The sequence below is a fragment of the Oncorhynchus nerka genome, linkage group LG15, assembly GCF_034236695.1.
Source record: "Oncorhynchus nerka isolate Pitt River linkage group LG15, Oner_Uvic_2.0, whole genome shotgun sequence".
In the NCBI taxonomy this organism is placed as follows: Eukaryota; Metazoa; Chordata; class Actinopteri; order Salmoniformes; family Salmonidae; genus Oncorhynchus; species Oncorhynchus nerka.
Genome location: NC_088410.1, coordinates 56,128,133 through 56,144,080, shown reverse-complemented (window position 1 = coordinate 56,144,080; position 15,948 = coordinate 56,128,133). Strand labels below are relative to the sequence as shown.

Genomic DNA, 15,948 nt, shown 5'->3' with positions numbered 1-15,948 from the left:
GGTGTGGGGGTGCTTTGCTGGTGACACTGTCTGTAATTTTGAATTCAAGGCACACTTAACCAGCATGGCTACCACAGCATTCTGCAGTGACACGCCATCCCATCTGGTTTGCGCTTGTGGGACTATCCTTTGTTTATCAACAGGACAATGACCCAACACACCTCCAGGCTGTATACGGGCTATTAGAAGGAGAGTGATGGAGTGCTGCATCAGATTAACTGGCCTCCACAAGCACCCGACCTCAACCCAATTGAGATGGTTTGGGATGAGTTTAAATGTTTTATTTCATTTACAAAAGTGACCTGGCCAAGATACAGTAAAGCAGTGCGACAAAAACAACAACAAAGTGTTAGTTACACATGGGATAAACAAACGTACAGTCAGTAACACAATAGAAAATCTGTAAACAGTGTGTGCAAATGAAGTAAAGAGGTAAGGCAATAAATAGGGCATAGTGGTGAAGTAATTACAATGTATCACTTACCACTGGAGTGATAGATGTGCAGATGAGGATGTGCAAGTAGAAAAACTATATATATGGGGATAGTTGGTTGGATGGGCTATTTACAGATGGGCTGTGTACAGCGGCAGCAATCGGTAAACTGCTCTGACAGCCGATGCTTGAAGTTAGTGAGGGAGATATACGTCTCCAGCTTCAGGGATTTTTGCAATTTGTTCCAGTCATTGGCAGCAGAGAACTGTAAGGAAAGGCAGCCAAAGCAGGTGTTGGCTTTGGGGATGACCAGTGAAATACACCTGCTGGAGCGCGTGCTACGGGTGGGTGTTGCTATGTTGACCAGTGAGCTGAGATAAGGCACATCTTTACCTAGCAAAGACTTATAGATGACCTGGAGGCAGTGGGTTTGGCGACAAATATGAAGCGAGGACCAGCCAACGAGAGCATACAGGTCAAAATGGTGGGTAGTACATGGGGCTTTGGTGACAAAACGGATGGCACTGTGATAGACTGCTTCCAATTTTTTTAGTAGAATGTTGGAGGTTATTTCGTAAAGGACATCGCCAAAGTCAAGGATCGGCAGGATAGTCAGTTTTACGAGGATATGTTTGGCAGCATGAGTGAAGTAGGCGTTGTTGCGAAATAGGAAGCCAATTCTAAATTTATTTTGGGATTGGAGATTCTTAATATGAGTCTGGAAGAATAGTTTAAGAGGAGTTGGAGGCCACGGAAGGAGTGTTATGTAGCATTGAAGCTTGTTTTGAGGGCCAGATGTATACAGAATGGTGTCGTCTGTGTAGAGGTGGATCAAAGAATTAACAAGAGCGACATCATTGATACAGTTGAATTCGAAAGTTTACATACACTTAGGTTGGAGTCATTAAAACTAGTTTTTCAACCACTCCACAAATTTCTTGTTATCGTTTTGGCAAGTCAGTTAGGATATCTACTTTGTGCATGACACAAGTAATTTTTCCAACAATTGTTTACATACAGATTTTTTCACTTATATCACAATTCCAGTGGGTCAGAAGTTTACATACACTAAGTTGACTGTGCCTTTAAACAGCTTGGAAAATTACCGATTTTTTAAAATGTCTTTAGAAGCTTCTGACAGGCTAATTGACATAATTTGAGTCAATTGGAGGTGTACCTGTGGATGTATTTCAAGGCATACCTTCAAACTCAGTGCCTCTTTGCTTGACATCATGGGAAAATCAAAAGAAATCAGCCAAAAAATTGTAGACCTCCACAAGTCTGGTTCATCCTTGGGAGAAATTTCCAAACGCCTGAAGGTACCATGTTCATCTGTACAAACAATAGTATGCAAGTATAAACACCATGGGACCACGCAGCTGTCATCCTGCTCAGGAAGGTGATTATGATATAATTTAGGACCTTGAGTGTGGCTGAGGTGCACCCGTGACCAGCTCGGAAACCGGATTGTATTGCGGAGAAGGCACAGTGGGATTCGAGATGGTCGGTATCTGTTTGTTCACTTGGCTTTCGAAGACTTTAGAAAGGCAGGGCAGGATGGATATAGGTCTGTAACAGTTTGGGTCTAGAGTGTCTCCCCCTTTGAAGAGGGGGATGACAGCGGCCGCTTTCCCAACTTTAGGAATCTCAGACGATACGAAGGAGAGGTTGAACAGACTAGTAATAGTGGTTGCGAAAATGGCGGCGGATGATTTTAGGAAGAGAGGGTCCAGATTGTCTAACCCAGCTGATTTGTAGGGATCCAGTTTCTGCAGCTCTTTCAGGACATCAGCTGTCTGGATTTGGGTGAAGGAAAAGCACCCCCAGCTGCAGAGTTCTTGGCCGGGGTTGGGGTAGCCAGGTGGGAAGCGTGGCCCGCAGTAGAGAAATGCTTATTGAAATTCTCAATTATCGTGGATTTATCAGTGGTGACAGTGTTTCCTAGCCTCAGTGTAGTGAGCAGCTGAGAGGAGGTGCTCTTATTCTCCATGGTGTACCAAAACTTTTTGGAATTTGTGCTGTAGGATGCAAATTTCTGTTAGAAAAAGCTAGCCTTTGCTTTCCTAACTGACTTTGAAAAGTGGTTCCTGACTTCCCTGAAAAGTTGCACATCGCGGGGACTATTCGAAGCTAGTGCAGTGTGCCGCAGGATGTTTTTGTGCTGGTCAAGGGCAGTCAAGTCTGGAGTGAACCAAGCGCTATATCTGGTCTTAGTTCGTTTTTGAAAGGGGCATGCTTTTTTAAGATGGTGAGGAAGGCACTTTTGAAGAACAACCAGGCATCCTCTACTGACAGGATGAGGTCAATATCCTTCCAGGATACCCGGGCCAGGTTGATTAGAAAGGCCTGCTCGCATAAGTGTTTTAGGGAGCGTTTGACAGTGATGAGGGGTAGTCGTTTGACCGCGGACCCATAGCGGACGCAGGCAATGAGGCAGTGAACGCTGAGATCCTGTATTTAGAGGGCAAATTGGTCAGGATGATGTCTACGAGGGTGCCCATGTTTACAGATTTGGGGTTGTACCTGGAAGGAAAAGCAGCCAACAAGTGCTCAGCATATGTGGGAACTTCAAGACTTTTGGAAAAGCATTCCAGGTGAAGCTGGTTGAGAGAATTGCCAACAGTGTGCAAAGCTGTCATCAAGGCAAATGATGGCTACTTTGAAGAATCTAAAACACTTTTTTGGTTACTACATGATTCCATGTGTGTTTTTCATAGTTTTGATGTCTTCACTATTATTCTACAATGTAGAAAATAGTAAAAAATTAAGAAAAACCTTTGAATGAGTAGATGTGTATCCAAACTTTTGACTGGTACTGTATATACAGATCATTCGGAAAGTTTATCAGACCCCTTGATTTTTTCCACATTTTGTTACATTACAGCCTTTTTTTCCCTTTTTTCCCTCTCATCAATCTACATACAATACCCCATAATGACAAAACAAAAAAAACGTTTTTAGACTGAAATATCACATTTACATAAGTATTGAGTCATTTTACTCATTACTTTGTCAAAGCACTTTTGGTAGCGATTACAGCCTCAAGTCTTCTTGGGTATGGCTTGGTGCACCCTTATTTGGGAAGTTTCTCCTGTTCTTCTCTGCAGATCCTCTCAAGCTCTGTCAGGTTGGATGGGGAGCGTCTCTGCACAGCTATTTTCAGATCTCTTCAGTGATGTTCAATGGGGTTCAAGTCTGGACTCTGGCTGGCCCACTCAATGACATTTAGAGACTTGTCCCGAAGCCACTCCTGCATTATCTTGGCTGTGTGAACTGAACAAAAATATAAATGCAACATGTAAAGTATTGGTCACATTTTTCATGAGCTGAAATTAAAGATCTCAGAAATGTTCCATACGCACAAAAAGCGTATTTCTCAAAAATGTTGGTGCACAAATGTGTTTAGTCTCTGTGAGTGAGCATTTCTCCTTTTCCAAGCTAATCTATCCACGTGACAGTTGTGGCATGTCAAGAAGCTGTTTAAACAACATGATCCTTACACAGGTGCACATTGTGCTGGGGACAATAAAAGGCCACTCTAAAATGTGCAGTTTTGTCACAAAACACAATGTCTCAAGTTTTGAGGGAGCTTGCAATTGGCATGCTGACTGCAAGAACATCCAACAGAGCTGTTGCCAGATAATTGAATGTTAATTTCTCTACCATAAGCCACCTCCAAAGTCATTGGCAGTCCATCCAACCAGCCTCACAACCGCAGACCACGTGTAACCACGCCAGTCCATGACCTGCACATCCTGCTTCTTAAGGGTGTGATTATTTCAGGCAGTGAGGGCTGCCCTTGGAGCAAACTACTGTGGGGCCAATATGGAGCCGATGAGCATAGGTGCATCGGCACAATGTGTGCAGTCTACATGGGTCCAATGTTTTAATCCTCATTTGTTTGCTGGGAAAAGAGGAGCTTATTTCAAGCAAAGTGAAGGCTGCCCTTACAGGATATGGGCTGCCCACACTGGGACACACTGGGGCAATGCCTTGGGGTCCAATGTGGATTCGATGAGGAAAGGCACATGGGCCCAATGTGGGAAGCCTACTTGAGGCCAATATTTTAGCCTGCATTGTGTTAATCTGGACATGTTTGCTGGGTTAGCGCTTAATGCAAAGTTAATGAAACACTTTGATAACAGCCTGAAGTGATTTCAGTAACACTTCATTCTGTACTGCTGTCTCAGATGGTAATTGTTTTATATTTTTAAATGACATGGTAATTGCTTAGTTTTATATGAACATTAAACTCTCTAGCAACAGCTCTAGTGGACATTCTTAGTCAGCATGAATCGAGGAAGTCAGCTTCCTCAAAACTTGAGACATTTGTGGCATTGTGTTCTGTGACAAAAGAGCTAATTTTAGTGTCCTTTTATTGTCCCCCAGCGCAAGGTACATCTGTGTAATGATCGTGCTGTTTAATGAGCTTCTTGATATGCCACACTTGTCAGGTGGATGGATTATCTTGGCAAAGGAAAAATTGGATGGGGGGGGGATGTAAACAAATGTGTGCACAACATTTTAGAAAAGTATGCTTTTTGTGCGTATGGAACATTTCTGGGATCTTTTATTTCAACTCATGAAAAATGAGACCAACACTTTACATGTTGCATTTATATTTAGTTCAGTATAAATGGCCCATAAAGTAAAAGGTTACAAAACCTCTTCTGACATGTGTGGTGTCCTCAGCTTTGTGCTCCAGACAAGGTTCTGATCCCGGAGCGCTACCTGGATGTGGAGCCCAACACTCCTCTCAGCCCAGAGGAGCAGAAGGAGAAACAGAAGAAAGTAGAGAGGATCAAGACTCTCATTGCCAAATCAAAGTAAGTACAGACACCACAAACTACTGTCCAACACACCTCTCACTCACACATATGTACAGAACTGTATTTACTCAAATTTTGACTAAACTTTCTCTCCGCTCCATCTTCTGTTTCATATAAGTTTTATGAAATGCCACATGCTCTGTATTAAAAGTTATAATTTAATCTCCTTTCTCTTGCTCTCTTTGTCACACTTTCTCCCACCCTTCTCTCCCCTGCCACCTCTCCCTCCAGTCTCCAGAATGTGGTTCCCCTATTGGACGGTCCTACTGAGGGGGGCGGTTCTCATCACCAGGGCAACCCAGAGCAGAAGATCCAGGAGCAGGAGAAGAGGATCGAGATCTCCTGTGCTCTGGCCGCCGAGGCCTCGCGACGCTCCCGCCTGCTCTCCGGTGAGGACGCTTCAGCCGCCTGCCGCTCCACTGCCACCACCCCGACCACCCTGTCACCACGGTTACTGCCTTCACAGTTACCGTTGTCCACCCCGACCGTGGCCCTGTTGCCCCCCTGCCACTGAGGGGACCCCCTAGCGATGACAGGCGATGTGTTGCTGAAACACCTCCCCCTTCCTCCAAAACCCCTTCCCTCCTCCCCTCTATGACACACATTTCCTCTACCAATCACTGAAATGATCAATCCCTCTCCTGTTTGCAACACACTCAACACTCAACATCAATGACAGCTTTTTAGGGGTTAAATTGGAGGTGAACATAGTGGAACTGCCTTGTTCGAAAGAAAAATATTTTGATAAAATATATACAGTAATTTTGGGGGGAAAAGTTTCTAAGGCCCAGTTTCATGAAGAATAAAATCCCAATATAACCCCTAGTTACATCTCACTGTCAAATGTATGCAAAATATCCGCTGCTTAAACCCAGCCAACCACACTCCTTCACTCCCTCATTGTCTGCTGTACTGCAATATACTCCACTATCCACTGTCCACTACTCAACCACTACCTAACCCAAACCAACCACACCCTCAGTTCCTCACCGTGTGAGGAACAACTCTCGTTGTCTTTGCGGGTACATTGTCCATTACAAAACATTTTTCTAGAGCTTGCGACACAGTGCATTAATGAAGAAGAAAAAAACTGGTCACAGTTACACTCATTGCTATTCAAAGATCTGTATCCTCTCCTACAAAAAGGGTTCATAAACCTTGTCATTTCACAGGGCATCCAAAGACAATGTCACATGTTACCTGTCCCTGTCCCCAGAGCAATAGATTAACAGAGATATGATCAACTCAGATGAACCAATATTTAGAATCTGTAATGTCGCCATGTTACCACCAAGCGTTCTAAAATGATCATCTTCCATTGAGAAATCCAAATAAGAATGCATTGTTGTGGAAAGTATGGTGCCAGCAGGGAAGATTTACCAAACTGTTATCTCTAACTCCTGCTGTCTCGCTGTCTGTTTCACTAGTCCACTTCTGTCCATGCGATGCACAATTGACCACAATATTGTTTTGGACATTCGTTTTAGGACTCAACGCCCAACTGAGTATTCTTCTCAATGCATTCTCAATTGACGCTGATGAAGATTTTATCTAAAGTGCATTACAGGGGCTTGGAAACACGATGACGTGTCAAAAGTTGACAAATAATGAGTATGACAACCTTTTGTCATCATTGTGATGTAGCCAGATTGCCTTTAGATGCAGTAGCACTTTATCTCGCTAGCTAAGACTGAGGGGACAGCATCGGATTGTAGCCAGCTAACATTAGCGTTGCTGCATTTGATTAACTTAATTAGCTAATGGTAACATTTCCATTCCTTTAAAGTACATTTGACGACATCATAATGATGAAAAAGTGGTTTCCTACAAATTATTTGCCCACTTTAGCAATGACATCATATTTCCAGGCCACTATAGTGTACTTTAGATTCCTTAGCCCCTCTTCAGTGACTGGACACCAGGAGTGGTTTGTACCAGTTGTGCATAAAAAAGTTGGTCCTAAATACTAGTTCGGCGTAGATATGTCCGACTTTGGTAACAGGATTTACACTTGTTGCACTCCCCCAAAAAAATGACTTGTCGTAGCCAAATCCGGCATAAGCAATGCGCGTTCATTAGATGTGATGGTTGCTAGGCAGCGCCTGTTACTAGGCTGTTACCATCTTTGTGGCTGTTCTAAACTTTGCGAGGCATGTCCCATCACTTCGCAAAGCCTATCACTATGCATGAATGTTTTCTTAACCACAACTGGCTGGATGAATTAATAATTGCTGTGAGAATGAATATCACTGAATTACAAAAATATTGGGGAAAAGTATGCTAACGCCATTAAAGGCATTTATCATATTGTAATGAAACAGGCAGGGAGCAGGCATCGAACCCTCGACCTTCAAGCCCGAAATCCAGCGCGCAATCGACTTTGCCCCAAAAGCATGTTCATACGGCTGAGTCGATATCCGCGCTTATAAACCCAGGGTCGTTACACTATTATTGCTTACTGAAATTAAGTCATCCAACTGTTTTAAATACTTTAAAGCAGTAGCCGTGTGTGGTCAACTATAATTTCAGCAGCGTTATGATTGGGACAGTGTTATCACGCTGCATTGAGACAAGACTCGTTATGATAAATCAATAAATATAATATTTCTGTTTTCACGGAATCTCCATTTCGATATTTGGTTACAATTAGGCTGGGAGAATGTTTGCGAAATTGAGGTGAGTGTTTTCATGATGATAATCTTTAGTCTAGTTTGCTCGTCAAACAGTGTTATCAGAAAATGTTGCTAGCATGTTATGTAGCCTACGGTAGCCCAGTATAACAGGTGGATTAATTTGCCAAGGCTATATCCCGACTAAAAGCCCTTGACTTGTCTGATAATCAATCAATGTGATTTTGTTTCAAACAATCTCCGTCTATATAGTTGGTTGTTTGATCTCTCGCTGGGAAAATTAGTGTAGGTGGCAGCTTATCTATTACACTGAACAAAAATATAAACACGACATACAACAATTTCAAAGATTTTACTGAGTTACAGTTAATATATGGAAATCAGTCAATTGAATTATGCCCTAATTATGCCCTAATTATGCAGGGGCACAGCCATGGGTGGACCTTGGAGTGGTTAGGCCCACCCACTTGAGAGCCTGGTCCAGCCAATCAGGATTCATTTTTCCCCACAAAAGGGCTTTATTGCAGACAGAAATACATTTTAGAGTGACCTTTTATTGTCCCCAGCAAAAGGTGCACCTGTGTAATAGCCATGCTGCTTAATCAGCTTCTTGATATGGATTATCTTGACGAAGGATAAAATGCTCACTAACAGGGAAGTAAACAAATTTGTGCACCAAATGTATGCAAAATAAGCTTTTTGTGGATGTAAAATGTCTGGTATCCTTTATTTCAGCTCATGAAACATGGGACCAACACTTTACATGCTGCATTTATATGTTTAGTGTAGATTGATAATACCTGCTCAGATACATTTAGCATGCTATAATGTAGCATAAATCAAGTGTACTATTTTGCTATTGACTCGCGCATAGGAAACTCAAAAAGCCTGCGGAGGTTCTGAAATATGAACACAAGAGTCACATTCTTTTGAAGATATAGATTGCTATCATTGCCAATTTAATACCCTACACCTGCTCCCTACTAGACTGAGAATAAATGCCCAGGAGTAGCTCACAGAAGGACTTATGCCAAGGTGGTCCAACAGGTAGAATTTTTAGGTCCTGCATAGAGCACATTTTAATTCAGACGTAGAGTTGCGACCCACTTAGGGAAAGGGGAATACCTAGTCAGTTGTACAACTGAATGCATTCAACTGAAATGGTCTTCTGCATGTAACCCAACCCCTCTGAATCAGAGAAGTGCAGGGGGGCTGCCATAATCGACATCCATGTCTTCGGTACCCAGGGAACAGTGGGTTAACTGCCTTGCTCAGGGGCAGAACAACTGATTTTTACCTGGTCAGCTCGGGGTTTCGATCCAGCAACCTTCGGTTACTGGCCCAACGCTCTAACCACTAGGCTACCTGCCACCCCACTGGAGCAATGCCCCCAGTAGCCCTTTTGGCACCAATATGCTGGAGGAATCTTAAGAACGTTCATAACAATGGCATGACATGAATGAGTGGTGGAGGTGAGATTGACATTTTTTTCTGAAAACTACAGCACAATTTCTCACCGCTTACTACATATCACTATCTCTGTCTCTACCCTACCACAACCAACCACATATCACTATCTCTGTCTCTACCCTACCACAACCAACCACATATCACTATCTCTGTCTCTACCCTACCACAACCAACCACATATCACTATCTCTGTCTCTACCCTACCACAACCAACCACATATCACTATCTCTGTCTCTACCCTACCACAACCAACCACATATCACTATCTCTGTCTCTACCCTACCACAACCAACCACATATCACTATCTCTGTCTCTACCCTACCACAACCAACCACATATCACTTATGCATAGTCATCACAGATTATGATAATGGGAAATTGAACATAAATTTGTCAATGTAAAGTGATGACATGAAGGAAAACAAATCTTCTTCTTTTTTTAATCAAGTCTCATAGGACTGTTAAAGTAGTCAATCATACTGTGTGCTGCCTGCTGTCCGTCGTAAAACCATACCTTTGAGCATGGTCCACCCTTGGCTGGACATATACTGTTATTGTCCCGCTGCACAGAGTTCAGTACAAACCACGTATCTGTTACGCTGCTGGTGCCAGATCGCAGACTTTGTTTTATCTTGCGTCCAGAAAAGCACTTTGCAAAATGTTCAACCATATTATCTTTACAGTCATAATATCCTATCCACATATATTCTGCAAGTTTACCTACATTTTGTTACTTGCGTTCATGCTTTCTGTCGTTACAAGCATTTACTTTGTAAATGTAATCTAGGTAACAGCTGTTCAAACTGCTTCATTTTCTAAAGTCTTCTGAATGTGTGTAGCCAAACTCCAGATCCAGGTGTAACAATTTCTTCCTTGCAACATTCTATTGCTTACGCAGTACAAAGCCATACAGGCTTAGCACCATATCCCTACAGATGTATCCCCACAAGCATAACCATATCCTGTTATGCTTGTGGGGTGGAGTGAGTGCACAGTCCTCCCTGTTGTAGCTGCCTTTATTATTGCTTTACACCTTCATGTTTTGCTATTTGTTTTGCTCGTTCTCACCTCACACCCCCATTCCATTCCAGCCCAGTGCGCCCCCAGCCTCCCCGCCTCCCCGACCAACCTGGCCCCTCACCCGTCCTCCACCGACTTCTCCGACTCCGTTCACATCATGAAGGTGTGAGTCTGTGAAGGTGAGTCCCCGCCCACCAACCACACCTGCCACCCCCTCCCCCCCTCCCTCTTCACCCCCTCTCTGGTCCCCACCTCCTACCTCACACCTCCTCCTTCACCTCTCCTGGTTTGGGCAGGAATCTTAGTTTTTCACTCATGTGATATCTTGACCAATGGCAGCAAGTGGAAATTGAATTGCTATCTGCTTTACTCAATTGTTTTATTAACTGAAAACTGGTTTGGAATGCTCTCAATGAACAGTGCTAACAGAATATTTATGTTTACTATACCGAAATAACCGTACGACAATCGTATATTACTACCAGTAAAATATCCCTTGAAGATTTGTGGAGGCCTCCCCCTGAAGTCGGGATTATCTGTCTTTCAGCTTGTGCTGATGTAGGACACGGAGAGGAAGTGAGACTGAAATGACGCTGTTAGAGAGAGTGCAGACAGCTGACTCAGATGTGAAGTTATCTACCCTGTACTTGTACACACGGTTAAATTAGTAGTGCTAAGCAGGGGCAATTCAAGATGGGGCCTCTGCCATGGACCAGTCAATTTAGAGCTATGTTCTTTGAATGAAGCCTGGCTGCCACGTCCAACACATACTCAGCAATAAATGCCAATAATGATAAACTGCTGTTTCAGACTTGAAGCTAACAGCTGTCTCATTAAACTAATAGGAGGATCAAGCTTCCTGTCAGCACCATTTGGACCAGCAGGGATCAAATATCAGATAGTTTCTGTCATTTTTCATTAGCTTATGTGCTTGGTTATGATCGTAATCACGGTCCTGTCATTCCTGGACAAAAACATACAGCTCACAAACGATCCTGATTTACTTCCCCGCATTGTGTTTGACAAAAACAACTTGAGATATTGGCAAAAACATCTTGAGATATCCGCCTTACTTTTAAACATTGGTATGGTCACACATGGCCCTTCCCAAAACCCAGGTGCACAAATTGAATGCAGACTTGCACAAATGGCACAACAATGCAATACCGTAAAAGAGCTCGAAGTCCTTGGGTAGTATCGTTAGTTTCAACCTAATGTCTTTCTGCTTGATTTATGGTGTTCAGGGTCTGTTGTCTGCATACCAAACAGTTTGATTCTAAATTTATTGTACAAAGCGGCGGTCCCACTTCAATGACTTTCTATTACCAGTGTTGTTGTTTTCAAGCTGATGTTAGTTCATCAAATCAAATGATATTGGTCACATACATATGGTTAGCAGATGTTAATGCGAGTGTAGCGAAATGCTTGTGCTTCTAGTACGGACAGAGCAGTAATTTCTAACAAGTAAAAAGGTGAAAAGCACCATTGTGGACTTGTACCCAAATTTCAACCATGCAGAGTATGTTCAGTGGGAAATGACTCAAGTCGATGTTGCACTGCAGCTTTCTCAGCCTTGTTGTAACATCTATTGAGTCCCCTCAATAACCACTCTTAAAGATAAAAGGGGCACATCCTGTACTCAACGACAGAACCCTCAGCAGTGATTGGTACAAACGGCCTGAAGTGGAGTGGTTTACCAAAAATGAGGCAGCACAGAGTTGTCCTGTGGTCAAATAAGCATTTAGAGAGTCACACAAACAAATAGCAGAAAGGGAACTCATCTGAGTCTGGAAACATTTCCTTTCTCTGCTTTCAATTTTCATTGTGTCTTTGTTTGAGTGTTTTGTAAAAGTGAGTTTTACTGGGATTAGGGGTATCTTTTCTCTCTCTCATCTCGCTCTCTTTCATCTCTAGCTCAAGCTCTGGCTGCCGTCAAGTTTGACGGAGCGTCCTTCTGAGGATCCACTGGAATATAAAAAAAATGCCCAAAGAAACTGGTTAATCTCCCAGACCACCTGCCCGCCGGTCCACAACAACACCACCGGAAACATGAAGCGGTCACAGGAAGTTTGGGAAGTTGACCACCTGAGGACTTTTTCAAGGCAAACAGACTATGATGGAGGCCCACACCTCCCACCACAAGGGGGTCTATAATGGCACCCTCCACTCTCTCTCTTATCCTTCACCACACTTACACAATTCTTCTTAGTCTAGGCCTGGTAGAAAATAGCTTCTCTATAAGGGCAGGTAACGCAAACTAAACAAATGCAAATAAAACACAATGCTGTCATGTTTCACTATTTTGGGGATGATGCGTTTGACACAGCATTTGATACTACTAAGCTAGCCAGAAACCAGGGGGTGTATACAGCACTCAAACATGCTCTCCTCCATGCTACACTGACAGTGAGACTGTTTCAACAGTTTTTCTCCGTTACTCAGCTCAGGAAAGGTGTATGCTATAGAGAGATTAGAAGGTCCACAGAGACTAGAAGCACAGGACAGTAGAGCTCTGTGACTGAACGGTTCAGGAGGGGACTTAACGTACGTGATGCACGGATCTCTGTTAAGATGAAGAGGGATTAGGACTGCCGGAGCTGGACTTCAGGAAGAGGGACTGGGGAGTGAGAGCTTCTTATTGGTGCAGAGAGCAGTAGAACCAATCAGAGGCTGATGTTACAGTGTAACAGGAAATGGTCACAGAAGAGGAGGTGGACAGATGGTAGTTCAAGAACCATAAAGAGAGATAGGAGTGGGAACAGTAACATAATATAGGGTTTCCCAAACTCGATCCTGGGGCCCCCCTGGGTGGACATTTTGTTTTTTGCCCTAGCACTAAACAGCTGATTCAGGATCGAGTTTGGGGAAACCCTGACACAACAGGAAATGGCCTCTTCAGAGCAACGTTGTTTTGTCTCTGATTGGCTCCCAGGTAATTGTTTCAAACTCAGTTAAACAGCCCTTGCCCTTCGACTTCCTGGCGTCGTCTTCAGAGGCCATTAGTGGGAGAGCTGTACTGTATGAAAGTACCCCCCCCCCCCTCAATACAGTGGTCGCAGGACATTGGTGTACAGCAGTGTTTGCATGAGTCTCCCTTCGAACACCTCTCATCCCAGGTGAGGAACACCCATATTGAACACCTAACCCACTGTGACGCCTGCCTCCCAACCTTTTCTCCAGGCTAGGCTACACCCCCTCTGTCCCCTTTCCCGTCCTACACCCAGGGCTGGTTGGGACCTATATGTGTATGTGTGTGACTGTGTGCAGGAAGACCTATCCTGCCTCACTCTGAAACCACTGTTAGTTCTCTGGTAACTGTGTGTCTTGATGTGAGTACAGCCCACACACCATTGGCATTAAAGCCATTGGACTCCTCTTAGTTCTCTCACTGCTATAAGACCTTACTTCAGTGGTACAGTATGTCAATAGATACATGTGTAGATAAAATCTCTCTATATCTACATTTATATATATATATATATATATACAGTACAGTATATAGTATGTGGAAAGACGTCAGTAAAAAAAAGAAAAGAAGTGACCTTAGAATAAGTCTGCTAGTTGAAACACTTTGTTTGTGTTAAGATGGGCCAGCAACCTGCATCACAGCCAACTTACAGTGTGTACATATCAGAAAGCTAAATGCATCCTACATGTATCATATCCCTAATATTATACAGTGCTATGTTGAAGACTGAACCTTTTTTAGCATATAGAGATCGTTTATTCTGATCAATACGTTTTTACCTCTCAAAATACATCTAATTATTTTTCTATGAACCATCACTTCTAACGTGATCAACCACTTTGGGTGAGAGATAGATAGACACAGAAATATATAGACATATTGCTGTCCTGGTCAGGGTTGGAGGAACTCATATATTATACGCGTATATGACAAGTCACTCCACATTCTAAGTGGAGGATGTATCATGGTGCCGGTATGTGCAACATCCTCGTCGTCCTCCTGTCCTCTAATATAAGTTGCCGACCCATCCTTTGCATTTTGGCTGTCTCTTAATAAGGAACATTTTGTTTGTCAGTCGATCACTGTTAGCATCTCCAGATTTAACCTGTGGCCCTCTGAAAGCGCAGCCCTTTCTATTTCTGTCTACATTCCTCCCTCGCAATCCACCCATCTCTCTTTCTCTGTCTTTTTTCCTTCATCCATTCGTTTCTCCCCCTTTGTCATATTGGCTCAGAGGCAATGCTGTGTCTGTATAAGAGGATGTCTTTCTTCAGACTCAAGCCATGCTGTTTGGAGGCAAGGGAAACCTTTGTGTACACATAGCAGATTATTATAAAAGAAAATTAAAAAGTCTGAAGAAAATAGTTATATTTTTTTCTTGTTTGAGAAAGGGACAACTAAGGTCAAAAGATACAGTACATATTTTTTTAGACTCATGGGTATTTGATGACTAAAATAAGGTTCCAGCCGACAGGTTACATTTTTAGCATGTAATCAGGAATGTTTAGCGTTTTTCACAATATTGGGGGAAAATGATTATTGCTAAAATATTTTTTTAATTTGCTTTTAAGATTTGTCTTGAAGGCCCTGGTTTAAAGATGATTTTGAAAATATTGGTATTTTTGGAACAATTGGCCTCATAATGTGTTGAGAAACACAAAACAGCCAAATACGGGGTGTCCAATATTTGATTAAAAAATGTAGCATTTATGGCTAATAATGATGTGGAAAGATTTAGCACATTGGTCTATGTACATATTTCCCATTTCAACTACGTATATCTTAATAATAACAACATCAACTGTTGCTATTTTGGCGAAAATACACAAAATGCTTGAACTATGCAAATAAAAAAGTGAAAAATCATATGCTTGCTTTAGGAAAACCTTCTTGCAATAAAGTGAATGTATACAAATATATACAGTATGTGTTTCTCTTTAGATGTTTTCGGAATATTCCGCCGTACTTTCTAAGAAACATCATAATCATAATCATTGATATTATTACCGTTATTGTTTTGATCATGTTAATGATGTTGAGTATCACTGCCAAAATAATTATACTACTGATCATCATACTTTCTGTCTGTTATATTAATAGACCTTTACTGACAATATCATAAGGACTCATTATATCATATGGACTCTTAATATTATATCATAAGGACTCTTATATTACTTTGTTATATTCTATTATATGTGTATGTCTGATAAATAAACCTGATGATATCATGTAGACTTTGAAGACTGACTGGATGTGTGGAAGACACAGTATGAAATCAACTGTCATTTGACTTTCAGTATTCCTTTGGAAAAAAAATGTATCCTGTGTCTCGTACAAATTTGACTGAAAAGATGATCACAATGGAGACCCGAGTTCGGAGGGTTAGAGGTCAAACCCGTCATTGACATGTTTGAAATTATGGGGCTCGCATGAAGAACACTTTCTGGACTGTGCTATGTGGTCAACAATACTGGATTTCATAGGTAACTCATTTACACACTCCAATAAAGTGTATTTGAATTATTATAAGGCAAAGCTATCATCTGTTTGTTCTTACTGGCATGAGTAGCCTAGTGGTAGTGTTTGGCAAACT

General features: G+C 42.3%; 1 protein-coding gene across 10 annotated transcripts in view; it reads left to right on the top strand.

Moving 5' to 3' along the window:
* LOC115142937 (pleckstrin homology domain-containing family A member 6-like) overlaps positions 1-15,596 on the top strand; it is a 180,060-nt gene extending 164,464 nt beyond the window's left edge. For all 10 annotated transcript variants that reach the window (XM_029682819.2, XM_029682818.2, XM_065001727.1 and 7 more), the window contains 4 exons: positions 5,126-5,259; positions 5,494-5,651; positions 10,456-10,563; positions 12,299-15,596. In XM_029682819.2, the coding sequence (XP_029538679.2) occupies positions 5,126-5,259; positions 5,494-5,651; positions 10,456-10,553 (390 nt within the window). In that variant the 3' untranslated portion in view covers positions 10,554-10,563; positions 12,299-15,596. The remainder of the gene's footprint in view (positions 1-5,125; positions 5,260-5,493; positions 5,652-10,455; positions 10,564-12,298) is intronic.
* The last annotated feature ends 352 nt before the right edge of the window (positions 15,597-15,948 follow it).